This window comes from Seriola dumerili, unplaced genomic scaffold (genome assembly GCF_002260705.1).
Source record: "Seriola dumerili isolate Sdu_G_001 unplaced genomic scaffold, Sdu_1.0 BDQW01000081.1, whole genome shotgun sequence".
In the NCBI taxonomy this organism is placed as follows: Eukaryota; Metazoa; Chordata; class Actinopteri; order Carangiformes; family Carangidae; genus Seriola; species Seriola dumerili.
The window spans coordinates 1,066,261-1,093,002 of NW_019174336.1; the positions used below are offsets into that span (position 1 = coordinate 1,066,261).

At 40.7% G+C, this 26,742-nt stretch overlaps 1 protein-coding gene across 1 annotated transcript; it reads right to left on the bottom strand.

Annotated features, from left to right (window-relative positions):
* Nucleotides 1–1,514: 1,514 nt before the first annotated feature.
* On the bottom strand, nucleotides 1,515–25,718 carry chd1 (chromodomain helicase DNA binding protein 1). The gene is made up of 36 exons (XM_022744546.1): nucleotides 25,441–25,718; nucleotides 23,876–23,990; nucleotides 22,363–22,573; nucleotides 21,888–22,013; nucleotides 21,579–21,763; nucleotides 21,134–21,408; nucleotides 20,775–21,000; nucleotides 19,919–20,019; nucleotides 19,646–19,824; nucleotides 19,338–19,459; nucleotides 18,255–18,471; nucleotides 17,982–18,071; nucleotides 17,649–17,839; nucleotides 16,751–16,939; nucleotides 16,132–16,294; nucleotides 14,199–14,351; nucleotides 13,244–13,315; nucleotides 12,996–13,145; nucleotides 11,328–11,476; nucleotides 10,446–10,542; nucleotides 10,257–10,352; nucleotides 9,985–10,161; nucleotides 9,696–9,856; nucleotides 9,566–9,607; nucleotides 9,351–9,484; nucleotides 6,907–7,045; nucleotides 6,378–6,528; nucleotides 5,411–5,533; nucleotides 5,149–5,292; nucleotides 4,776–5,063; nucleotides 4,507–4,638; nucleotides 3,974–4,152; nucleotides 3,760–3,859; nucleotides 3,582–3,633; nucleotides 3,244–3,496; nucleotides 1,515–2,522 (listed from the first exon to the last, which is right to left on the bottom strand). The coding sequence occupies exons 2-36, from the start codon at nucleotides 23,926–23,928 to the stop codon at nucleotides 2,240–2,242; spliced, it is 5,403 nt and encodes a 1,800-aa protein (XP_022600267.1). The 5' UTR covers nucleotides 23,929–23,990; nucleotides 25,441–25,718; the 3' UTR covers nucleotides 1,515–2,239.
* Between the last annotated feature and the right edge of the window lie 1,024 nt (nucleotides 25,719–26,742).

Genomic DNA, 26,742 nt, shown 5'->3' on the forward strand with positions numbered 1-26,742 from the left:
GTTCGCTAATGATCTTAAATCATTGGCAACAGCTAATGAAAAACTTTCCATCACAAACACAGGGCTACAGTAACAACTTCAGTTTAGCTGAGCAGCTAACGGAGTACAGGCAGAGCTCCTGTGTACTAATCAAGGCAGAAGTAAATGTGATCATTGTCCGATCACACTGCTATAAATCCATTAGTGCCCATAATTTCATATTTTAGTGTTCATCCTCAATTTTATCTTGTCTTGGAAAGCACTGTGTTTTGAAGGATTCTATACACATAAAGCTTATCATTATTACTATTCTAACCAATAACTTTAGACTGAGGTAGGACCGCCAACCCAATTAACAGAGTTACACACAAATGCAGAGATAAATAACAAATGCAGACATGAAAAAATAAATAAATGTAAAAAAGCAATGAAAATACAGACATAGCCATGGACATAGATGTGTCCCACAGCTACGAAAACCGCTTACACTGCGAACTGAAATGAGACAGAGGATATCAAATTTATCCTCTCAACCTGATCGATGGAGATTATCTGAGTGACCGTAGACTTCCTGTCAGCTCCAACCAGTCTGTCCATTCTCCTCTGACCTCGCTCATGAACACAGAGCTGCTGCTCACTGGATGCTTTTGTTGTTGCTCCATTCAGAGTAAAAACTCTAGAGACTGTTGTGAGTGAAAATCCAGGAGATCAGCAGTTCGAGAAACACTCAGACCAGCATCTGACTCCAACAATCATGAAGCTCAGTCACTGAGTCACATTCTGATGTTTGATGTGAACCATAACTTAAGCTCCTCAGCTGGATCTGCTGGAGTTTATACGCTGCTCTGCTGCTACATGATTGGCTGATTGAATGAGTACTGTGTTACATGAATACAAGTGTTCCCAATGAAGTGCTCGGTTTAAGTGTAATGAAATTAACCTCCTGAAATGTTTGCAGTCTGGCAGAGTTACAAAGTGGACACTGTGTTGAAGACTTGGTACGAGTGAGTACACTGATTGATTTTAATGGCTTCGTAAACAACTATATAAAACAATTCATAAAAATTCATGCACTTTCAGTGTAAATTCATTTTTGAAATAGCGGAAATTTATGTACAACAGTGTGAACTGTAACAGTGACTTCATTCAGTTGGGTGGTTCACCACAAATATACTTGGCTGCATAGAAACATTATTATTGCCTACACAGAAAATAAAATGAAAGGTAAAGGAAAACAAAATCATGTAAAAAGATTATTTAAGATCTAACAGGTGCTTCTAGTGAAAGACGACCGTCTCTCTCAGACTGTGATTACAAAAGTCAGTTCCTTCCAACTCACTGTTTCACTGAGACAAAAGAACTAAGCACTAGTGAATAAAACTGAGTATTGTTTAAGAACTTTCCCTTTACTAAAAGTTACATTCTGAAAGCATTATCAGGAAAGAACTATTGTACATAAAGTCAATAGTAGAACGACAAAAAAGCCTGAGTTGATGGGGAAAAGTAGAGTCATAATAAATCCAAAAAGCCTGAGGAAAAAGACCACTGATTTACTATTTTACAAAAATTTACAACAGTATTACTGAAGGAAAAAAAAACATGATACAAGTTGCTCTAAAAAAAAATCCAAGTTATTTTTTACAGCTAAGATATGTTATTAAATAATTCACACCTGGTGGAAAAAAGAAACCTACTGAGGAAATGAGAAATGCTGTAAATGAGGTACTTCAGGTGGTGAGCCTGAGCCCAGACTGGATTCAACCTTTACATCAGCTTCTAATGTTATTCATGTGACGACTGACGCCTTGCCGAGCCGACACTTAAATAAGCTAGATAATCACATTGAGCATGATAGAGACAGAGACAGATGAACATAGAGAACAGTCAAATACAGGATCCAGTGTCATGGGTTGGTGGGAACATGAGGCAGCACTCAGGGTCAATTGTGTCCATTTCCAGAATTTAAAAAAGTTTATAAAAATAACAAAAAATTGTGCTGCATGCTGTTGAGCCTACACAACGATGCAGCTTTCAACTCTTAAATATAAAAATATGCTTTGATTTTTTATCTGCTACCTGGTTTGAGCCGTGCCCTGGCGTTCATCTCCCAGGTTCCCGAGATGAGCTGAAGCGTGGAGATGACAGTCATGCTGAACTGACTGATACACAGTGTTTCAAACAGCTTCAGGTTGGAGTCAACAGTCCCTGTAAGGCATTTGCTGAGTCTATGGCTGCTAGTAGCAGACCCAGACAGCTCCTGTTATGTCTTGCGGCTGCTCCAGATCTGCTCAGGTGTGCTCTTGTGGTCTGACGAGTAGTCGAAAGGCGAGCGGTGGCCCATGGGTGAGCGTGAGTCATACGGTGAGCGTTGGTCTCGGGGAGAGCGGGGCCCACTGGCTGAGGCCCGCTGCTCTGACTGCCAGTCTGAGTGGTACCGGTAGGAAGAGCGCTGGTCTGAGTGGGAATAATCCTTTACGTCCAGCCGGTGGTCTCTGCTGCTGCGAAACTCCTCTAGCTTCCTGTGTTTACTGTCGTTGTAGTATCTGCACATAAACACACATCAGCATGACTGGGCAGCAGGAGACCACATCCAGTCAAAAACAAAACACTTTGAGTGTACCAGCTTCAAGTCATTAGTGTTGAAACCCTAAGGGGCAGAACCCTGGAGTTTTAGCGCCAGTTTTATTATTGTTATTATTATTATGGTTCAAGGACTGACAGAGCAGTGCCATAATTTTGTTTGTGTCAGTTTATTAGGGCTCAAGTCCATCCATAAAATTTGGTAATAATTCATTTAAGTGGGCTTACAAAGTAATCTAACTTTCTAAACAAAACAAATCACCTGCACGTCTTACAGTGCTGAAACTCTTTCAGCACATCCACTAAATTGTGATTAAACTTTGCTTCACTACAACCTACAGTCAATTCACAAGTTTGTCACTCTGATTTTTCAAAATATGCAAAATCAATAACATTTATATCTCCATAAGTCTTCATTCAAATGCCAAAACAGACAGATATGCTGACTGACTGTGAAACGAGCCACACCCTGTATTAACTGCATTTGTTAACACTTGTTTCTACCAGCCGAGACTGCAGATGGAAATTACCAACTAAAGCTGGTACAAAGCATTTTTTCCTCTTTGTATGAGATTCACGTTTTTTGTTCACGTTTTTTGTACAGTCCCTTATATGGTCCTAAATAAAATAAATAATATTCATTTTATTCCTGGAATAAGCACTTAGCCAGTCTTTGTCCCTCACCTGTCCTGTCTGTCTCTGTCCCTGCTGTCTGGTCTGTAGTGGTCTCGGTCTCGGTGGTCTTTGCCATTGCTGAAGGAGGAGTGTGGTCTTTTCCTGGATTCTCCTCCACTGGTCTTCCTGTGGGACTCTGAGCTGTGTCTCTCCTTGCTGCTGCTGCTCTCATGGTATCGACCTGAAGCCTGGTGCCTGTCTGAGCTGTAGCTGTCCCTGCTGCTCTCGTCCTGGTGAGAGTTGTCCTTCAGTCTTTCAACATCTGAGGATGAGAAGTGAATCAGTGCACTGTGACGGAGACAACTTTATCTTATGTTTGATGTACAACAAAGGGAAAGTGAGTGTACCTGCATGTTTATAGCCATGGATGTTTATACTTCTAGTGTTCTGTTCCATTGCCTGAAGAAACACAATCACAATCATCATCATCATCATCATCATCATCATCATCATCGTCATCATCATCCTCATCGTCAATACAGGATGTCATAGTGTAATCCGAATGACTTTAAGGCCTCCTCATACCTGGGCGTTCTCCTGTCTCTTTTTGATTGCATGCTTATACAGTTTATGAAGTTTCCTGGCATCAAACTCAGTGAACTTGGAAACAAAAATCCACAGGTTTCTGTGAAAGAAAAACACCTCCAGGTTAATATATGTAACATATCAACAAAGATGCGATCTGTGTTGATGGTCAGCTTCACTTTGGGTGGTAAACTCATTAAAAGTGTATACGAACTTTCTCCACTGTTTAATCTGGTCTGGATTTGAATACTCCTTCAGACACTCTGTGATGTGGTCTCCGATCTTTATGAGACATTGTCTCGTGTGTTCGAGCTGCTCGCGCTCCGACAGCCCTTTCTCCGGTCTGTCCAGCTGCTTTAGGGCGGCTTTCACCGGCCGCATCCTCTCTTTACACTGCAACATTCAAACACAAGTCAACTCCAGCAATTCCAACACACAACTTCATTAAAAGTCAGTCTGTAATAATATGCCAATGACTCATGGAATGACTGGACAATGTACACAGAGACAATTTTAGCCAAGATAAATCACAGTATAAATACACTATAGCAGCGGTTTTCAAAGAGTGAGGTGCGCCTCCCCGGGGGGCCCCAGAGAACTTCAGGGGAGGCGCAGTGTGAGAAACAATAAAGTAGAAAAATTAACTGTAAACATCTGGTTTGCTAAACTCAGCTATGCATGTGGCAAAATGGTTTGTGGTAGCTGAATCTTTAACCACCTGCAGATTTGGTTCTCAGTGGAACTTACCACACTGAAGGTCCTCTGGTCCAATTCCTCCGACTCCTCAGATATTGGCACGTTCTCTCCACTTGCTGTTATGTGAACTGGGACATCGGAGGCTTTCTTCGTTCGCTCTCGTACCTCAGTCTTTACTTCATTCTGATGAAAAGGATTTGAGAATTAATTCCTAACCACATCATGTTTTCTCCTTTACTTATTGACGCTGACAGCCTTCAGCATAATTATAGGTCATTTAATTAATGGAGACTGTATCACATATAGAGTTATTGTTTCACCTTGTCCATGTTCTCCTCTTGTTTATGAACGGCCTCCAGAGGCTTTGTTTCTTTTTTCTCTTTTGGCTCTTTTGACTCTTTCATGTCCCAGATGTCCTCCTTCTTTTCCTTCTTTCCTTCTTTTTTGATCTCTTTTTCTTTGACCTCTCTCTCCCCCGATGAAGAACCCTCGTCCTGCTCAGGCTCTGCCTCCTCATCGCCGTCCTCCTCCTCCTCATCGTCTTCCTCCTTCACCAAAACTCTGTCTGCTCGGCCTCGTCTGCTCGGTGGCTTCGTCGGTGCCATCTCCTGAGAAGGTCCAAGCACATCACACATCAACTCCGAAACATCCAGTACATGCTGCCGCAACAGTACACCTAGAATCTGAACGTACCTTTTCCTCGTTAAGTGCATCCTCATCGTCTGACCTCTTGTCCGATGGGGCATCTGAGGACGGACTCTTCATCACCTCGTCTGTCTTTGTCGGCTTCAGAGTTTTGCTTTTTTTACTTCTTGGTTTCCTCTTCCGTGAATTAGCCTAAGGACGTACACAGAGGCATGCGACACTTTAACCTATACAAATCAATGCTGAAAATGACTCTAGTCAGTGATGCAGAGGAATCTGGACATGCAGAGTTGGACATTGTTGGACTTACTGTCCCTGCTTGTTTCTGTGCTTCTTTCTTGGCCAGGTCCTTGCTCAGTAACTTGATGAGGTAGTCTGCTCTGGTCTGTAGTTGTTTGGCCTGTGGCTTCTTGTCGGGGTCATCTGGTAGGAGCTGATCAACAGTGGACACAGTTAACATTATTCAATATTTTTTTATGAAAGAACATAACCACTTTGTTTTAAGATGTTACTGACAAATGTGTCCATGTGTTGGAAAGGTATAAAAAATGATTAAGGATGAGAATTTATTTGTTGTGGTCAAAGTTCTTAAATTCAATATGAGTAAGCAGTAATGACTTCGCACTTAAAGTCACTTTTCCTAAATGGCTGCATGCAAATACATTAAAGTCTTCCATCAGTTTGCACTTGTAGTGACATTTGAAAGGAAAACATAGGAGCAGACATCCTCGAGTTCATGGACCAACAGGCCACGCTTCCTAGCTTTCAACCATCAAACTATCAAATGAACAGGAAACAGAGACGAAGGATCCTTCTTTCAGTAACAGACCAGCTGTTGGTTCATCAGAGAGATCTATGACCAGACCAAAGGGTCATTTTAGAGGAACAACTACATGGACACAAGGCATTGTGGGAATTAACAACCAAAATCTACATTTTGTGACAGGAAGACTATCTCTGCATTGGTACTTAATTGTTACTTACATAGGAGAAGTAAAACCAAAAAGGACTGATTCACTAATGTGTCAATCCTACACTCCCTGTCTCACACATGCATGTATACACATGACAGGTGTGTGTCTTTACACATCATGTCCATCAGCTGAGTTTACCACAGGTGGACTTCAATCAAAGTGATGAGGGAAAAAAAGATTTTTTTTAATTTCAGCATCAGGCTTCAACATAATAAAATGGGTACATACATATGTACACACATATACATACACAGACATATATAAAGTATGTATATACATGCAAGTGTGTTCCTCCAAACTCACCTTGTGTGTGAGGTTGAGGTCCGGGTCCATCTTGATCATCTCCCAGCTGCCGTAACCGTACTCATAGATGCCTATCAGGAGGCTGGAGTCGTCCTCCTTCCCCCACTCAATGTCAAAGTGAGCTGCCTTCGAGTGGCATGGAATCATGTACCTGTTAAAAAGCAGACAAATACATTCATCATGTCATACTTAACAGGGGTGCTTGATGTAGAAACAACATAAAGCCGATGTGACATTAACTTAGTGGATATTACACAGACTGGGGCTGTTTTCGCATCTAGTCATTTTTACATGAACCAAACTCAGTCCTCTTAAAGTGGACCAAAAGAAAAGGGACTCAGGTCTTTCTGTGTTCACACTGTGAGCTCATTTGAAAGAGAACTCTTCTCTTTATGGTCCATTTCAGCTCTGATATATCAACAGGTGATCTCAGTTTGGTTCAGTTCAGTTAGCCAAATAAAAAGGAGCTGTGGTGTCTGATCGTGTTTGACTGAACTCAGAAAAGTATGCAGTTTATTGGGAGCCTTACTTCTTTCTCTCCTCTGGGTCAGCAGGAATAGCCTTGTGGAGTGGAGCGAGCTCTTCCTCATGGGAGATAACAAGCTTGGCATTCACCTGGACTCCAGAGATCCTGAATGTGGGGCCTTTTACTTTCCCCCGTCTGCCTCCTGATGATTGAACAAGAGGAAAAACAAGCAGTTTCATCTAAGGGTGCTCTAATCAGGATTTCTTGGGCTGATCAAAGATCAATGGAAGCAGTATCAAATGATAACGATCACTGACCACAGGGATTGTTTGAAGCCCATTTACTGTATCATGTAGCATTTTTTATTGAACTATGAACAACACTGTATGAAGTATTAAACCACTGAAGTCTTTTCCTGTTTTTGGTTCGACTGGTCTCCTTGTGCACCAGTTCTTGTGTAACCTCAACCCTGTGATGAACAATTGAGTTAATGAAGCGTCTTTTTTTTCCCATGACATCCTGGACTATCAGAATATGGATGCTCCAGTGATCTCACATGAATGTACAAATAGTTATATGACGCTAAATGAATCTAACAGAACTTTAAAATTCAAATTACACATGGCTTTTGAAAAGTGTTCAGGGAAAAAAATTCTAACCAACACACATCAACAGCTTTTTTTTTCTTTTCAGAGACATCCAAATGTGCAAAGAGAATCTAAACATGATTTTAATAATCTTAATTAAAAAAGTGAAACTTTCATGTATTCTAGATTCATCAAACGTAGAATTAAATATTTCAAGCTTTTTTTCTCTCTTTTTTTTTTCCCTTTTAATTTTGATGTTTACGGCATCGAAAATCCACTGTCTCAAAATATTAGAATATTTCATTTTGAGTTTGGTTAAATTACCATTCATACAGAATAATACCAGGTATCTCTCGGTCTAGTTCAGTACATGCAACCACAATCATGGGGAAGACTGCTGACTTGAAAGTTGTCCAGAAGACGATAGAGGGTAAGGGGTAAGACAAGGAGGGTAAGCCACAGATGTTCATCACTGAAAGGGCTGGCTGTTCACAGAGTGCTGTATCCAAGCATATTCATGGAAAGTTTACTGGAAGGGAAAAGTGTGGTATATAAGGCGCACAAGCAACAGGGATGACCATAGCCTTGAGAAGATTGTCAAGCAAAGCCGATTCAAGAACTTAGGATAGCTTCACAAGCGGTGGACTGAAGCTGGAGTCAATGTAAGAGCCACCATACACAGACATCTTCAGGAAATGGGATACAACTGTCACATTCTTAGAACCTAGCCACTCCTGAACCAGAGACAATGTCAGAAGCACCATACTTGGGCTAAGGAGAAAAAGAACTGGACTGTTGCTCAGTGGTCCAAAGTCCTCTTCTCAGATGAAAGTAAATTTTGCATTTGTAAATCAAGGTCCCAGAGTTTGGGGAAGCGGAGAAGCACAGAAACAAAGTTGCTTGAAGTCCAGTGTGAAGTTTCCGCAGTCTGTGGTGATTTGGGGAGCCATTTCATCTGCTGGTGTTGGTCCACTGTGTTTTATCAAGTTCAAAATCAATGCAGCCGTCTACCAGGAGATTTTAGAGCACTTCATGCTTCTGTCTGCTGACAAGCTTTATAGAGATGCCGATTTCCTTTTCCAGCAGGACTTAGCACCTGCCCTCAGTGCCAAAACTACTACTAACTGGTTTGCTGAACATGATATTACTGTGCTTGATTGGCCAGCCAACTCACCTGAGCTGAACCCCATAGAGAATCTATGGGGTATTGTCAAGAGGAAGATGAGAAACACCCAACCCAACAATACCGACGAGCTGAAGGCCGCTATCAAAGCAACCTGGGCTTCAATAACGCCTCAGTAGTGCCACAGGCTGATCACCTCCATTGGTTGCTGCATTGATTCAATAATTCGTGCTAGAGGAGCTCCAACCAAGTATTGAGTGCATAAATGAACTTACTTTTCAGAACTTGGAACATTTCTGTATTGTAAATCCTTTTTTGATTGATCTTAGGAAATATCTAGTATTTTGAGATACTAGATTTTTGATTTTTCATGAGCTGTACGCCGTAATCATCGCAATTAAAACAAACTTTATGTCATCTGATTGGTCTGGAAACCGCTGATTATGGGCTGATAACTGCAACTGATGGATCAGAGCATGAGTTTCATCTGGTTTCATACTTTTTAATAGCCATTTAATCCTGTGTGAAATGGCATGATGAGCATGACATCATAGTGAACAAAATACCATGTATGTAGTAAGCTCCGCCTATGTGTATGTAGCAGTGCAGCACTATGATCACTTCATATTCACATAAACCATAGAAAACTTCACTGGGGAAAACACTCTGTCTTCTCCAGCAGTATTTAAATAACTCTGAGGTATATTAGTCATTTATCTTCTGAAATCCTCATCATCAGGATTTAGAGATTAGATCTTTACAAGTCTGTGAAAACCACCAGGATCAGGTCTGGTTACCTGAGGTCTTGTCTGGTCCACAGGGGTTTTCTCGTAGTGTTCTCACACAGCCGTTGTGAACCGTTTCAGCCAATCGTTTCAGGTCATGTTCAGACTTATCCACGAGTTCAGCATCACGAGCAATAGCATCCAACCTGAGTGAAGAACAAACACTGAACATACTGTGTGGTATGTTTTTGTAAATAAAAACAGCCAGTAAATCTGATGTAGCTTACCTTTCCAGTGGTCCTCCAAATTTTTTGTAACTCTTGACAAACCTGTAAATGAATCAGATATGTTAACAGGAATCTGCTGGGAGGAGAAGAAAAAAAGCCACATTGAGAAATCTGTTGTTAATACATTCACCTCCGGATCTCAGCATCGTTGAAACCCTTAATGTTTTCTCGTGGAATGGTCCGAGGCCGCCCTCGTTTCTTTGGCCTCTTTCTGTCTGAGGGGGAGTCGCTGTCGGACCCGGAGTATCTCCTGTTCCTGCTCTGCCGGCCCTCCACAGCATTAAAGCTTATCTGTTCCCATAAACCAAGAAAAATCACCTGGAGATTAATCAAGAACCCAGAACCTGCAAAACCCGTGAGCACAGATATGGCACTGAAAACAAAAATCTAAACCATGGGTCCTGATCATCTTTGTGTACCTGTTTGGCACAATTCCTCATGCGTGGTAGCATGTAGATTTCCTCCAGCTCCTTCTGTCTCTCCTCCTCCTCCATCCTCCTCCTCTGCTCCTCAGGAATAATGTCATCCCAACTCCGCTGACTACGCTCAGAGTCAATGTCTATTTCCTCTTCCTCCATCATGGTGAAGTTGGCTACCTGCACAGGTCGGGTCAACAAACAACTGTAAATGTGAACTCGCAGAACAACAGGGTATAACCATTGTGGATATTGTTCAAGAAGTATTTTTTAACCTTAAATTGAGAAAGCAGTTCTTCTCCCACTGTGGAGGGTCCAGGGTCGTTCTCCCTGGTCTCGGCTCTTTTGAGGATCTCATCAATGTCCATTTCCTACAGTGTAGAACAGACCATGACATGCTACTCCAGTACATTGCAGAAACAATGTGTAATTATGTTCATACAATTCAGAAAAGAACTACATACTTGAGGCTCCTGCTCCTCTCCCTCTGGTTCTTTGAAAAGCTCCTCAGCACCAAACTTGAGGATGGCAGAAAGCTCCTCCTTATTGAAAGGTGCTGAGCTGTATGAAATAAAACACACTCAAGTGAGATAATGACAAAGTATGGCAGAAAACTTTGAGAGGAATGTAATCCCTACAAATGAAATCTCTTCATTTGTCTACTAGTGCAAGGTCACAGTGATGTTGACCTTTGACCACCAACAAGTTCTTCCTCGAGTCCAAATGAAACTTTGTGCCAAATTTAAATACTTCTGGGAGGTCTAGAGAGACTGAAATGTTAAGATGATCAATAAATAGTGATGCTGAGCAAGAGCAAGGTATGGGATATTCTTCTTTATAGATACTGGGTTCACTGGAATGGTATGGATGGATGGAAAACTCAAATCCCTGGCTGTTGCTGGTCTGCAGGCATAAAAAGAAAAGCTGTGCTTTTTTTGACACCTTTGNACCAAATTTAAATACTTCTGGGAGGTCTAGAGACTGAAATGTTAAGATGATCAATAAATGGTGATGCTGAGCAAGAGTAAGGTATGGCATATTCTTCTTTATAAGACTTAAGTGACATTTTCCAAAGCACCTGCATCTAAGACATTTGGATGTGCCAATATCTTCATCAAGAAAAAAGTGCTGAATTTAAAGAGATTCTCCCTCAAGGAGTTGCTGAGATACTGGGTTCACTGGAATGGTATGGATGGATGAAAATCTCAAATCCCTGGCTGTTGCTGGTCTGGAGGCATAAAAAGAAAAGCTGTGCTTTTTTTGACACCTTTGTCATTAACAAGGTGGTCGACAGACAAAGAGGGCGGGAGTTAATCGAGCAGCAGAGTGTGGTGTGTGTTGCTTGCCTGGAGGGAGCAGCACCAGTGTGGAGGACAGTTTTCCCTGTGGTGTCCATCCTCTGAATGACAAGGTGGTCAAGCACCATTTTCTTCTTCGCCCTCTCAATGATGTCCTCCTCCACGGAGCCCTTTGTCACCAGACGGTAGATATTCACCTGCCAGTCCACAAGGAAACAGTAAGATATACAGCACAATACTAAGTAAATCAATAAAGAACAGCTGGGCGGCTGTGTGGGCTCTGGACACATGTTTGGATAAGGTGGGCAATTTCTATGTATTAAGGATAATCTGAGTGGGTCTACAAAAGTTACCACATTACCAGCATTTACTGAAGTTTACCTAAATTTTGAGGTACTTGTGTTTTTCTTGAGTTATTCTTTTTCCTGCTACTTTATACTTCTACATGGGATTTCATTGGAAAGCCACACAGCAGTGAAGTTCTGTATAATTTTGAGGTACTTGCACTCAACTTGACTTATTATTTTTTATGCTCGTTTATATTTCTATTCAACTGCATTTCAGTTTGAAATACTGTAGTTTTTAATCCTTTTTATTCATTTAAAGCTATACCAGTTACTTTATCGATTAAAAATATGAAATAAATAAATATTTTAAAAATATAAAACCTGTCATAAATATGATATAAAGTTTGCTCCAAGATTAAAATGCTACTTAAATGTTAAATCATCAATAATAATAAAATAATCCTATAATACATCTCTGCAGTTCTGTGAATGAAAACGTTTTGTTGATGACTGATCAAACATTTATCTCCATCAGTAATGAGCTACTGGTAAAAACAACACTACAGGTGATAATTTCCTATTTCTCAGCCACTCTTTGAGGAGCTGCTGTTTTTGTTTGTCAACATTACATTTAGCGTTCCACTGGCCAGCTATTCTTTCCTTCCTTTATCACGCTTCTTAAACATTAAATTCAAGGGCTTTCCAGGCCAAACTCCCTCAAATTCAAGGACCTGACGTGGCAGAGTTTGAGATACAGATCAAGGTTAATTCCTGTTACAACACTAAGAATTTTTATAATTAGAACCAGCAGCTTTACAGAAGCTCACAGACAATTAAATAGAGAGAAAAGCTTGAACGTGTGAACACTGTGGTGTGTGTTAGTCCGGGCTCAGATTACAGGAGTTTTAAGCCATTTTGAAATCGGGTTACATCACACACATAAAAGGGAAATTTAACAGATGTTCTTCTCTCTAATGTCAAACATGCTCACACTACAAGATTTGAATATAATGGTTCATCACACACTACAGGATATTATTTAGATTATCATGCCAGAGTGAGCAATTAGGGCATGATGCACCACCTCACATGATCTCACTGGGAAACTATACAAAATGGCCTGTGGTGCAACAACTTGTAACAGTTTTAATACTTTGCAGTGACAAAAACAAAAGCAGAAGCGTAAACCACTCTGGATGAGAAAATGTTTGTCTGGGCCATTACAGAGATGGCAGACTGTGTGGTCTCTTGAACACATGCAGACAGCAGCACTTTACCTATTTACAAAGATTAATAAAATAAATATCAGAAGAATTTGTATTTCTATCTTTACATGAATATAGGTGACAGCTTGCAAACCTGTGGCAAAATACACTGCAACAAACAAAGAAGTAGAAATGGGCCGAGGTCGATGACAGCGGCTGCTTACCTGTCTCTTCTGTCCAATCCTGTGGGCTCTGGCCTGGGCCTGCAGATCGTTCTGAGGGTTCCAGTCTGAGTCAAAGATGACTACCGTGTCAGCTGATGCAAGGTTGATACCCAGACCACCCGCTCGTGTTGATAACAAGAAGCAGAAATCCTGGGAACACATGAGGAGGTTGACCATATATAAGAGCACACCGCTTTATTTAAATAAACCACAAACAGCAGTTCCTATATGTAGAGCACAGAACTCACCTCTGAGCCCTCAGCGTTAAAGTGATCCAATGCCTGCTTCCTCATTTCCCCTTTGATGGAGCCGTCTAATCTCTACACAAACACACAATATTTCAGATTCACACATTCATAACAAGACATATAGTGGTTTCCAACAGCATGCAGACCACATCACTGTGTGTTGTAGATTTGATTGTAAATGGCCAAAACTGCTATTTGCCATAATGACAAAGTAAAAACATGTTTTTAGATATTTCTGCAAATTTATTCAAAATGAAAAACTGAAATCTCTCTTTAACAAAAGTATCCAGACCCTTAATTCATCCATTCCTTGCAGAAGCTCCAGATTAGTCCTCTTGGGTAAGTCACTACAAGCTTTGCACACCTGGACTTGTTCACCCCGTTCTTCCTGGCTGATCCTCTCAAGCCCCATCAAATTGGATGGGATGTTTAGGTCTATTGGGGTTTAAGCCTGGACTTTGGCTGGGCCAGTCAACGACAGTCAGAGACTTGTCCTGGAGCAGCTTTATGGATTATTTAGTAAAGACTGATGGGCAATAATGGCAATATAATTCATTTAAAATGAAACCTTTAACACAATAAAGGAGGCAAAAGGTGAAGAGGGTCTGAATACCTTCTGAAGCCAAACACATTTCATCTTTTGGGGTTAGTTGGAATGAAATTCCGGGAGTGGTTTTGTGGAGCATGTCTGTATGTGTACACTCACTGAGCACTTTATTAGGAACACCTGTTTATTCCTAGAAATTGGCCAATCAGCCAATCATGTGGCAGCAGTGTAATTCATCATCATACAGCAGAATAGGGAAAAAATACCATCTCAGTGACATGATTTTTGGTGGCAGACAATTCCTAACAAAATGCTGTCTGTGTCTGTGTGTGTGTGTGTGTGTGTGTGTGTGTGTGTGTGTAGTTTGTCATGTGTATAGATGGTCATGTGAGGACAGTGTGTAGCTACCTGAAAGAGGAACTGTCGGCTCCTCAGGTATTCAGCCAAGATATCCAGCATCCGTACCATCTGGGAGAAGATAAGAACTCTGTGGCCTCGCTCCTTCAAACGCACCAGAAGTTTGTCCAGCAGAACCAGTTTCCCACTGCTGCGGATCAGTTGCTGTAAGACGAAAGGACAGTTATTGGTCACGCCTCTTCAAGTCATGCCATGAAATCAATACAGTACACAGTATGCTCAGCTGTGGCCTCCACAGTCAAAGATCTGAATCCGTATGCTTCTGAAATTTAGCACACCATTTTTCTGTCAGGCCGCCCTAAGCAGATAAAAAAATAATAATGTGGTATCAGCACACTTTTTGACATGAATTACAAAAAGTAATAACATTATTAATTCTTTTTATGACCTCAACAAAGAAAATGCAGCACTGTTTCTACAGCAGAATAATTGCCAGTGGGCCTGACTTAACTACTTTTGGGAGCTTTTAATTCCAATTTGCTTGAAATCCTTAATTTAAGTAAGAGAAATGTGTAAAAACAATAAAGCAATATGCAATATGTTTGTGCTGATGGACGATGATCTTGGTGATCGACAATCAGAGTGATCACTGATAGCTCATGCCATTGCCAATGTCAAGATGATATTTGGCTCGTTTTCCCATTGATGTATTACTTATTATCATCATTATTTGTAGTATTAAATTATTAAACTTAATTTGTCTTGCTATAGTTTAACAATTATAACTGATGCTTGCAACACCGACGTGTGCACACACGTACACACACACTCTGACTGCTGTTGATACTATACTGTTTCTACACACCTCCTCTTGCTGATTTTGAGTGATTACTGTGAATGATCTGATTATTACATGTAAATAAATAATGCTTTATTTGTGATGACAATTTCTGTTTAACGTTGCCATGAAATGTATTCGTCATTCTACCAAAACTCCACACGCTCGCTCTTTCTCTCTCGCTCAGAGTGCAACGTACACACACACACGACCCGGGTACCTGCTTGTTAACTAACCACAAAGGGGTTAGCTTTCACAAACTTTAGCAAACAGGACCAAACAATACTGATACTTGGTCTGCAATTCCAAACAATCTCATTCAAAATTCCATACAGTCTGGCGATGACAGAAGGGTAGACTCCTTCTCCTTGCCCTGGCTTTCCTTAATTGGCACAATCTGTTATCATGTTCCAGATTTACTGTCTCTTATTCTGACGAGACCCCTCCCCATCCACCCCCCACCCCCCACCACGTCTCTGTCTGAACACAACTGCTCTCCAGCTCTTTCAGTTCAACTCATTCAGTTATTAATGTTGAAATCAGCATTTGCCCTGTTACTTGCAGGGAAAATCTTAAGAATAGGTGACAGTCTGGGGGGAACTGGTCCCTACATGACATTACAGTAAAGCCCCTTTTCCACTGGTCAAAAACCCCACTTTTGCCAATACTGGAAAAGGGTTTAATTGGCATGCACACCTGGGTCACATGACTCTGCAGTAGACGCAGGTATTTATCAGTTGTGGCTTCAATCAGCATTGATGTAAACACAACACCCAGGTGAACCTGCTAATTTTTCTTATGGGTGTGCATTATCTCAAAATTTATGACCTTTCATCGTTAGAAATAAGACTTTCTAATCTATTTCTAAAATCTATTTTTAGAGCTTTTAAGACATGTTAAGGATCCATGTGAAACCAAAGTGACAGTGTGAAAATGGGGTCATACCCCTGTTAACATGATGCTAATTATTGTCTGAGTTTCTAAAAACCAGAATATGATGTTTAATACCTTCATCACGGTCGTCTTCTTCAGTGCTATTAGCTACTGTAAACAGCAATCGTGACTTTAAATGATAAAAATATATAGAAATGTTTGTCAGGACTAACAGTCACCCTGATGTGAAACACAATAACACAATAATCAGACCTGTAAGGCTTCAGCTCTGTTGAGAAACTCGTTGTCCTCTGGGGGCTTGATCAGGTAACAGTGGTTACAGCACTTCTTCAGCTCCATCATGATGTTCAGGAAACCTGATGTGCTGCCTTTGGTACCTTTACTCAGAGCCTTGTAGTTCCTGGTCAGGATCCATCTAATCACAAACACACACTTTTTTATATATAATCCACTCCCATGATGACCGACTCTTCTCTGTATCACTCAGTAGGAGGTGAATACACATCAGCCGATTGCAGGGTACAGCTGCGTTCACACTCACAATATCCTGCTCTAACAAACTGAGGATCAATAATGCCTATGGTTGGTACAAGAGCTTCACCTGAACTTTCTTCAAACTGGGTTCGCATTTTATCATCTCATCATTTACATGTCCAGACCACAGACACTTGCAGTATTTTGTTAGGGTGCTATTGAACACAGCCTAAATTCCTGCATGAGCAGATTTTCATGTTTTCATGATAAAAGTGGTTATGAATCAGTTTTCTTTGCCAGTCAGGAAAGCAATAATACGTGTCGTTTCTTAATGTCAATAAATAAAACAACTACATGCTTTCTTTGATTAAAAGCTAGCGTAGCGTGCAGCTCTTACTTGTAATACTGTTTCTGGATAGCACTCATCTCGACCCTGAGGATCTGCTCCACTTTGGCAGGAAGGGATTTCTCCACGTCCTTCTTGACTCTGCGCAGCAGGAAAGGTTCCAGTTCTTTGTGCAGACTGGTATAGCCCGAGTCCCTGCCTTTACCATGCTCCTCTTCAAACAGCTCCCAAGAGTGAAACCTTGAGACACAAGACATACAACACACAGAGATACAGTCAGCTCATGGTATAAGATATAAACAGAAAAAATGAAAATTCCTTATTTATTCCTCCTTAGAAGCAAAACTGGTTCAATTTCAGTATTTTGACTATTTACAAAGTGTCTCATTGGTTTGTTGGTATCATATGTTGTATGTATGTTTCATATTGTTACATCAGTATTGTTAAATGCGCTCACAAAATCAGAAGAAAAAGGCAAAATAAAAATTAAACAAAATCAATAAAAATTTGTGCAGTAGAGCTATTATTTCTTCTTAGTTGGTTAAAAAAAAGCATCAGAGTAGCAGAGCCACAGATACTGTTTGTTATTCCACACATTCTTCTTCTTTGCCAAAATACGACACCTGAATCACACAATGCAACTTATCCACAGTTTCAGGTGTGTTATGCTAGTAGCAGGTATTGTAGCCTCGAGTCACTTGTCCTTTTTTCATTTTTAAACTTGTAGTCTTCAGCCAATACAATTGATGACTCAAGTGACATACAGTACTTTGAGGTGATTTTTTAGAATTCTCACAGCTCCCTCTGGAGACACAAAAGGCTTTATATGTCTGTTTTTTTTTTTTACATGTGCGACTTTTTAAGACTTCTGTGTTTCACCTGTAACCACTGAACATATTCATTGTCCTTCTAAAGCAATGAGAGAACTTTAATAGCTGATGTGACGTACTTCTCAGGCATGATGAAGTGCAGCAGGGACCAGAGCTCTTTCAGGGAGTTCTGCAGTGGTGTCCCTGTGATCAGAAGCCTGTGATTGGACTTGAAGTCGATCATGGTCTTGTAGAGGAGGGAGTCATCATTCTTCAGTCGGTGCGCCTCATCCACACCAATGACGGCCCAGTTAACACTGCCCAAAAATGACTGGAGACAGAACACATATTTATTACAGTTGCGTTATGTGCCAACATCCATACTATACAGCTTAAGATCTGACATTTACCACTTCATATGTGGCAAACAACAGCAAGACATTGTTCCATAATACAGTTAGGTATTTGTTTACCTTGTCTTTGAGGAGAATTTCATATGTTGTAAGGAGGATGTTAAATTTCAGTCTCTTGCTGTGGACATGCATCCACTCATGTGTCCTGATCTATTAAATGAAAACACAGGAGAAAAGAAAACATCACAAAAGTTAAGACATTCATTAACTAACTTCTTAACCATCAACTGCAGGAGAAGGAAATATGAAACTATATCAACTGTATCAATGTAGTTGTAAAAAAGTCACACTCTACTGTGAGTGTCCGTCTAACAGGTGCCTGAATCACTGTACCATGTTCCTGCTGCTGATGTCTCCCAGGTACACTACAACATTCATCTGCGTGGCCCACAGCTGGATCTCTCTCTGCCAGGAGGTTAGCGTAGAGAGAGGCACGACCAGCAGGAAGGGCCCGTACAGCTGGTGTTCATTGAACAGATAGTTGAGGAAGCAGATGGTCTGGATGGTCTTCCCTAAGCCCATCTCATCAGCCAAGATGCAACTGTTGCCTCTATGAATGAAGACGGAGCAGAAGTTCAAATTGTGTGCCTGTTATGAGGCATCCAGCATATGAACCTGGGATATAGAGAGATCTACTCGTATATTTTCAGTGATATTCAAGTCAGGGGAGGGAAATACCAAAAGCTTTACCTTGCATGTCTTTAAGTAGATCATGGTGGCTTTTGAGCTCTGCATTGATCACTGTCCTGCTGCAGAAGCTGGCCTCTTTTGATTTTCAGTATCTTTACTGGCTGCAGGACATTTACATCTACAATTTGCTGAACTCTAGAGGAATCCATGCCATGTACTGTTTCCTGTGCCACTGGCTGCTACACAACCCCAAAGCTAAGGACAGATGGGGAGTGCTACAGACTTGAAATGGCCATGCTACTTCTGTACATACAATGGGGAGTTGGATGTTTATGAAATTTGGTGTGATCTTTGCTCTCATTTTTCTGGCTATAATACATACTTCTTAAAAATTGTCCACCGGACAGGAAGTTAGTCATTCTGGATTTCATGCATCAATTTTCATTTCACAAAGACATTTTTTAGGTCTTTAGGACGCAGAAAAACTCATGAAACTTTGCACCCATGTTCGAACTAATACTATCGATTTGATATTGCAGTTGGGCATGGGCGTAGCATCTACGCTCTATAGCACAGCCTAATTAAAGCTAATTTGCATAATGCGAAAAACAGCTGAAGCATCAACCCAAACTTAAACCTGCTTCTTTCTGTTGCGCGCAAAAGAGTTAAAACCTGCAGATTTCCACCAGCAGCTATATTCACTTTCAACTTTTTACATTCATGTGATAAAAAGCAGCAGTGCATTAACATCTGAAGCTGAGAATTTAAGGACAGTCTGAGCCGTACTTGCACCAGGAGTGGGCCATCCAGTTCAAACTGTCCAACTGGTAGTCTCTTAGCTCCAGTCCTTCAACGATGTAAGCCGGCTGCTTCTTCATGGGCACAAACCTGGGTCTCTGTTTAAGCACCTGCAGGAAAGAATGGAAATTAGTCAGTTTTCAGAACTCAGAGTTCAGTTTATTTAAGATTGGAAAATGACAGCGGAAGAGATGACACCAAGCTAGACTAAATTCAAAACTCTACTACTCTACCAACATGTAAGGCAACATCACCAACACACTGGCACTGCCAGTATAGACCTGGCTGTATGTTACCTTGCAGTCTCTGGATGGAATGGTCTTGGACTGGTTTCTGCACATGTAGTCATTGATGCACTTCTGGAACTTTTTGGCGATCAGAGCGCCATCCTCCCAGCTACACTCTGAGTATGGTAAGCCTTGCCACTTGCACAGGTAGTCTGGGTAACCTGCCGCTGACTTCTGGTTTGAATGGCCTGCTCAAAGCAATTCAAAGACATATTTAGTCACACAAATCCAGTCTGAGTAAACTGCTTCATGCAAACAACAAGTACTGAGTAGAAAACCCACCTATGATTCGCTCGACTAACTGGTACTGAGAGTGCAGGTCATCCATCAATTCTTCCTGACAATTGAAATATTCTATATCCTCTGGTGAAGCCGCCTTTAACCTGGGGAGAGGGAAAAAAACAAAGTAAGCAATAACCTGTATTTCATTTCTAATCTGGGCCAAACTGACATTTTTTCAGAGGGTACTAAATAAAATTCTAAACTTTTCATCATCAAAACTGAGCAGGTCTGTGAGCAGAAGATGAATGGTCTGAATCCCTGTTGGAGCAAGAAATTGCTGTGACAAAAGATAAACCAAAGTAACCTTTTCATTCCAATGCAATGGTACCAATGAAATAAATGAGGCACCTGTTTTTTTTAGGGGACAAATGTGATTAAAATTTTAACCAATTAAGGTGGCCAGTCGTCATCAGTCACATGGGGCTGAGGGGAGCTGTGGGCTATTTTAGATACAGAGGTTAAATAGGGTCTTGTAGGTTCACAGTTATGCCACTGGCTTACACTACCAGTCACACTGAATACAGGTTCCAATGGATGGCATTTGTTTTTACATGCATGTGGCTATTTTGAGACACTGTTACTGATTGTTTAGGTAGGACAAAGAGATGGTGACATTTTGTTTTTTCTTTTATCCATATGAATGCATAAGGATAGGAGTGGTATGTTTAGGTATGGCTTTAGCATTGATATGGTCACTGAATTCACCAGGGAGGTTGGCTGGCCACTGAGACCTCCAGTACTTTTGTGATTGTAATCACATTTGAGTTTCCTGCTGCTCATTGGTCAGTAGAAGACAGAGCAGCTCTGACTCTCAGTGTGTACAGTTTTGATAAAAGGTAAATAAACAAGCTCTCACCATTTCTTTTTTTCCTGATCCTTTTTCTTGAAATTGTCCAGTTTCTTCATGCCCTTGGCGTTCTGAAACTTGAGTGTCTCCTCTGTCTCCCAAGTGTTGTGGATATGGGCCCAGTTCTTCCACTTTATCAAATACTGGACATCACCAGCCTCTTTGTTGGGGCTGAAGTTAGAATTGGGGTCCCCGTCTGCTTCTACAGCGTATACAGTGGTTACACTTCCTGTCGCTGTTAGGAAAAAAAAGAAATACTTTATAACATTTCTTTATTCATCCTAAGAACTGGGCTAAACAATTTCCTGTGTACAGCCCAAGTTAAATCAGAGTGGATGGCATCATCATCTTAGCATTGTCTCCCTTACCTCTCTTTCTTCCTATCCGGCTGTCCATCACTCTCTCCAGTGTTTCAAACTCGTCTTCTTCAGGCTGCGGAACATCTTCACCCAGAACTTCCACGACATCATCTGAGTCCGTCTTAAGTTCCTCGTCTTCCTTGTAGCTGATGTTGACCGTGGCCTGCCGCCGTGGCCCTGCTGATGCCACCTTCTTGTAGTTATCGTCCTCGTCCTCAGAAGAAGAGCACTTCTTGGTGTTCTTCCTCTGGGTGCTGCTTTTCTTCCCATTCCGAAAATTCATCCTGGAGCACAAGAGGAGGCATTTGTCAAGTTAAGCTCAAGCCACTGTGTATTTCTTCAAAGATTAGAGGTCTTATGATCAATACCTAAACAGCTGTGGTGAGTGACCATTGTGAAACGACATAATTGGACAATAATGTAACCCTGCATACACAGGCAGCTGTCCACTTACTTGGTTGGAGGTTTTCTGCTTTTGATTTTGTGACTGGGCTCATAGTCTGACGCTGTTTCATCACTGTTGTCCTCTGCTGATGAGTCTGATCCAGAACCACTCCCAGATCCAGAGTCAGAGGATCCTGAATTTCTTCTCCTTTTGGAACCACTCGATGAGTCAGATTCATCGCTACTGGACGAGTCCTACAAAAGATTATCATCAACGACAGAATGTTCATGAACTAGCAATCAACTTACAGATGTTATATTTAGGTACATTGATTCGTTTCCAGTTAAACAGCACAAAAATGTTCTTTTTGTAACAAACCTCATCAGATCCACTGTTTGAGGAGCTTTGTCTCTGTTGCAGTTGCTGCTGCTGCTGCTGAAGCTGCTGTTTCCTGAGCATAGCAGACCTTTGCACTGCTAGGATACTTGGGTTGGACTTCCAGAACTAAATCAATGAGTGAAGTCAAAGGTTAACCAAAATATGTGAGGTTTACAACCTTACACATGACATGCTGTGTTAAAACATCCAAAAAGACCTGTGTGCCACTTATCGTAAAATATGTTAAACTAGGTTAAAGCATGTGAACTCTGCATTTTTTAAGCAGTCATTTGATGCAGTGTTTCCGCAGAGACGGAAATGCTGAGTCGATTTTGACAAATAGTTTCACGCAGTGTTAAGCACTTTGATGCTGATTATACAAAAGCAGCTTTACAGTTAACACATGATGTTCAAATATTTTTCTGTAACAAATCGGAGTCCATCTTTGATTATTTATTTGATCATGTTTCTTTACCTCAGCTCCATCAATGTTTGACTTATTTGGTGGTTCCATCTTCTCCTTGGATTTCTGTGTGTCAGAGTCTGACTGGCTGCCAGAGTCTGAGCCACTTCCTGAGTCACTGCTTCCTGATTGGCTGCTGCTGCTGCTGGAGGAGCTGGAACTGGAGCCTGAGCCTGACCCTGATGCGGAACCCGATCCAGAACCGGATTCATCATCAGAATTACTATAGAAAATCATAAAACACATATTTGTGCATTAGTAATAGATCGAATTATTATTTCAATAGATCAGTCAATCACAAATCAGTTTGACTCATTCAAAATGTTTTTATCAGTGCCAATAAAATAATACTAATAAATAAATAAATAACAACACTGCTTTACAAAAAAAGCAGATGTGCAGCAACAAAAGTTTGTCCTCACACAACTTTTAATAGAATATAATATAATGTCATTCGACAATAATGGATGTTAGCCAAATACATATTTTAAATTGTACACTGGAGTTGGATTACCTCGCATTGGGTAAATTCTATTTTCAGAAATGATTACCTCCTGAAGTCTCTGGGTTTGTTGAATGGGTTTCTGGTTAGATGACTGAAATAAGGTCTGTTGTTAACAAGCCATTTTCAAGTTTTATTCTACGACATAAAATACATCAGTAAATACCCCAGTGCTGATTTCTTGAAGCTTTTACGTCTGTTAAAGGCCGGTTGTTAACAAGTGCCTAAATGAGACTACAGAGGTTGTCGGGGACGTTAAACATCATCACGCTGAACAGCCTCGTTGTATTTATACAAACTGTCACGAACTCTGTCAGATGAAAGGCTTTTGTAGAGGAGGTCAGAGCTAAATCAAACTACAAGCTGAAGTTTAGTGGTGGTGATGTTCAGGTCATGTGACCGTGGTGTAGTTGGTTTATAGTCAAACATTAGCTTTTTACTTCTGCTGATTGTATTTAGGCTTCAAACATCATAAAGCGGTGTTCAGTATTGAAGATGATCCTGCTGAACAAAACCTGTCAGGATCATTAACTGCTGTTTGTTTTCTCTAATAATCCAAAAGACATGTAAAAATCCCATTGACTTTTTGTGGAGGGAACCAGCGTGATGCCAACATGCTGGTTGGCCTTTAAAAACATGTTATCCCTGCTGCACTCTCTAGTAAAATCCTACCTCAATGCAACATATGATCTATTTCATTGTAAGGTCTTGATCTTAATGTAAGTTGTTATTTGACAGTATGCAAATAAACTTGAATTGAATTATAAACTGCTGTGCAGAGTAAAGACTTGTGCAAAACAACAGTGGCATATCATGAGATATCAGTCTGAAACTTTATAAATGACACATTTCAATGTAAACAAACACATGATGACAGCATTCCAGACACAGAAATGAAAGTTGTCAAAAGCTTCCTGCTCCTGTCTATTGTGTAAAAATAATAAAAATACAATACAATAAATGATAAAGATTTTGATCAGTATCTACAGTACTCTAAAGTCATTTTGAGAAAGATTGATTTACCTTGATTCTCCACTGCTGTTGCTTACACTTTCATCCTCACTGCGTCCAGCCATGTTGAAGTCCAAAATATAGACTTCCCCTGACAACCTGTAGTATTATGTTCCACGTGGTGAACCTGATAGAAGATACACATTAAAAACATAATAAGTACTGTTTAGGAAATGTGAGGACAGTACCTTGTGGTTGTTAAAATATGTAACAACTTGGGTATACTGCACAATGCAGATACAAATGCTCATGCTTATGAAGTAAAATGCATTTGCAGCTCAGAACACCATCCCAAACAAACTATAGCCCCTGCATCAAAGTTCAACAAATGAACTGTCCTTGTGGAGCTGTCACTACACTTTCGCACGAAATCTTTTTAAATGTCAATATCTTTAAATTCATTTACGCTCTGCGCTTCCGCTCATAGCGAGAATAAGTGTCTCTGTTGCATACTAAATCACTTAAAAAAATATATGTTAAGTTAAAATTTTAACAGACAGTCCTGTGCGGATGGCTGTTGCTAACAGCATTTGTTCTCTCACCGCAGAGGCCTATCAGGCCTGCGCAGCAGCAGCGTGTTTTCTCACTTACACAAAGCTCCGTGAGATTTATAACCACTAAATAACCTCACTTGCCTTAGCCGTGGGCAAAAACCATCTTATACTACTCGAGGTGATACAAACCTTCGATTCGGACTACCATTTAGTCTTACTGTTGCTACAGATTAGCTTGTTGCTAACTAGCTAATACCGGTTAGTGACGCAAACATTAGCTATTGGCGGGGTACGTTAGCAGTAGTGTGTACAGAAACGATCAATGCGCCAGTCAATATTTCATCTCTAAATTCAAACAGACAATAAAACCCCACAACAAGCGGCAATATCGTATTACCACCAACAGCTTGATTAATGCTAACCACTGTGCTAGCCACTGTCTCCTACGTATAACCAATTACTGTTTGCTAGCGCTAGTGTGTTATGCTAGCATTATGATTTTCAGGATTAGAAAATCCTAACACTTGTAAAACAAAAAAAAACAACAGTTAGCGTTAAAATTCCACAAAATGCGCCGCAACTATGTTGGCCAAATGTTAAACGCGGTGCCCATTTTATTTTAAGTCAGCGTGAGTTCAATGAACATTCGGGGAGATGATAGCCCAGCGTTTACTGAGGTTGTCAAGGAAAGTACCATTGGCTAACGTTGTGAAGCACGAGGCTACCACGGAAGCTAACAAAATGACAAAACTTTGCCCCAGTTCATCTGAGCAGGGAACCGCTGGAATGTTCATTTACCAGTTATGGTCGACAGTCGCTGTTTAACAGTCACCCATATTTCACTATGCAAATGTCTGTGCAAGTAGTGGACCACAGTAGAGTTCTAAACTTATTTACTATTCATCATTAAACCCACAAACCCAAATTAGCTAACCTAACTTCACCCTCTTCCATCTTGTTTTAATTCGCCGCTCACTTCTCGCGGCTTTTACCACATAAACATGCAGCGCTAGCTTACTTTCTCGCTGAACTAAGGGACGAGTAGCTCCACGCTGTATGTTACTTTGAGTTAATTTATGTTACCTGGGAAACTCCAATGAAATAGTTGTCTAAATCCACCTTTCCACTTCAGAGGTCCTTTCTTCTTTTATTTAACTAGTGAGCTAGCAGCTGCTGGTAGCTAACGCTACCTTACGCTAGCTAGCTATCTCCCAGTTCGGGAGAGCAGCCCCGAACGATTCAGTTCTGTAAAGCTGGTGCAATGTTGGTTTTCCTTTCGCTTCAAAAATCAAGTTAAGTCCCCTCTCCCGTTTTAGATGTAAGCAAAGTCTAATGCTCGTCGGTCAACTGCGATTGTAGAAAGCTGGCATTTCAATCCAGGGTCCTCCGACCACCGGCCTCCGCCATGACGCCGTAGGGTTCACTTCACTAGGAAACCCCGGGCAGTGACGTAACGACTGTGCTTCTCATTACAGCAACAGCAGCAAACATCTGGCAGCGGGCATGTATTGGCAATAAGTACTTCTTCGTAATAAATTAAAGTATACACTGGCATGTTAATTTAAATCGTCCAATCAACAGGGCTGTAAAATGTGAAAATGCGATTTGTTTTAAGGATTAAAACGATTCTCTGATTTAGACTAAATCAGGCCTGTTCTACCCAGTCATTATTAAAATGAAAGGAAAAACCTGAAAAATTCGTGGAGAAACAGGATGACATTGTCCCCATTCATAGGGCCCGAGGGGTCAGTGAGTGCTTACTAAGACACTTTTAAATTGTCTATAGGTTCTTAATTGAAAACAAAACACCACAGGCAATTACCATCACTATTATGATATACATTTACATTTAAAAAATTATTCACCCAAAATAATATTTCAACAATCATTTCTCATAACTGATATGTGGTCTACACAGTTATCTTTGCAGTGTGTTTGGGTGGTGACCATGAATACTGTAGGCTTCTAGATTCATTGCCTGCTGATATGCCTTTTTCTGCACAGCCTACGAATGTTTTCTACATACAGAAAATGGCACCACTGTTGATCTTTTGCAAAACTAAAATTCAGCAGCTGATGATATATATACCAGCACTTGTACACACCTCCTTCAATGCAAACATACACATGTAAAGTCACCACAAACATCTTTTTTTTCTTTTTTAAGAGCACCTATAGACTTGTTTGAAGTTTGTGTTTTTTTATCTCAGTGTTATGTTATATCCACTGACTTATGTTAAATACACATTTGATATCCCAAGTAACACATAGTGGGTCACACTCTGTAGTAATAGATAGGATCTTGTTAATTTCTTGCCTATCTCTGTTTTGCATTTGGGACATGGTGGGGAGGAGTCAGTGTTGGGAGGGGGATATGTGGGCCCA

Bases quoted from the DNA above. Each gene is read 5' to 3' on its own strand.
- chd1 (XM_022744546.1), bottom strand. From the start codon at position 23,928: ATGGCTGGACGCAGTGAGGATGAAAGTGTAAGCAACAGCAGTGGAGAA. The intron at 9,485-9,565 runs GTAAGCTACATC...TTCTTCACTCAG, and splicing joins TTTGGAGGACCACTGGAAAG to GTTGGATGCTATTGCTCGTG. The intron at 3,860-3,973 runs GTTCGTATACAC...TTTCTTTCACAG, and splicing joins CAGATTAAACAGTGGAGAAA to AAACCTGTGGATTTTTGTTT.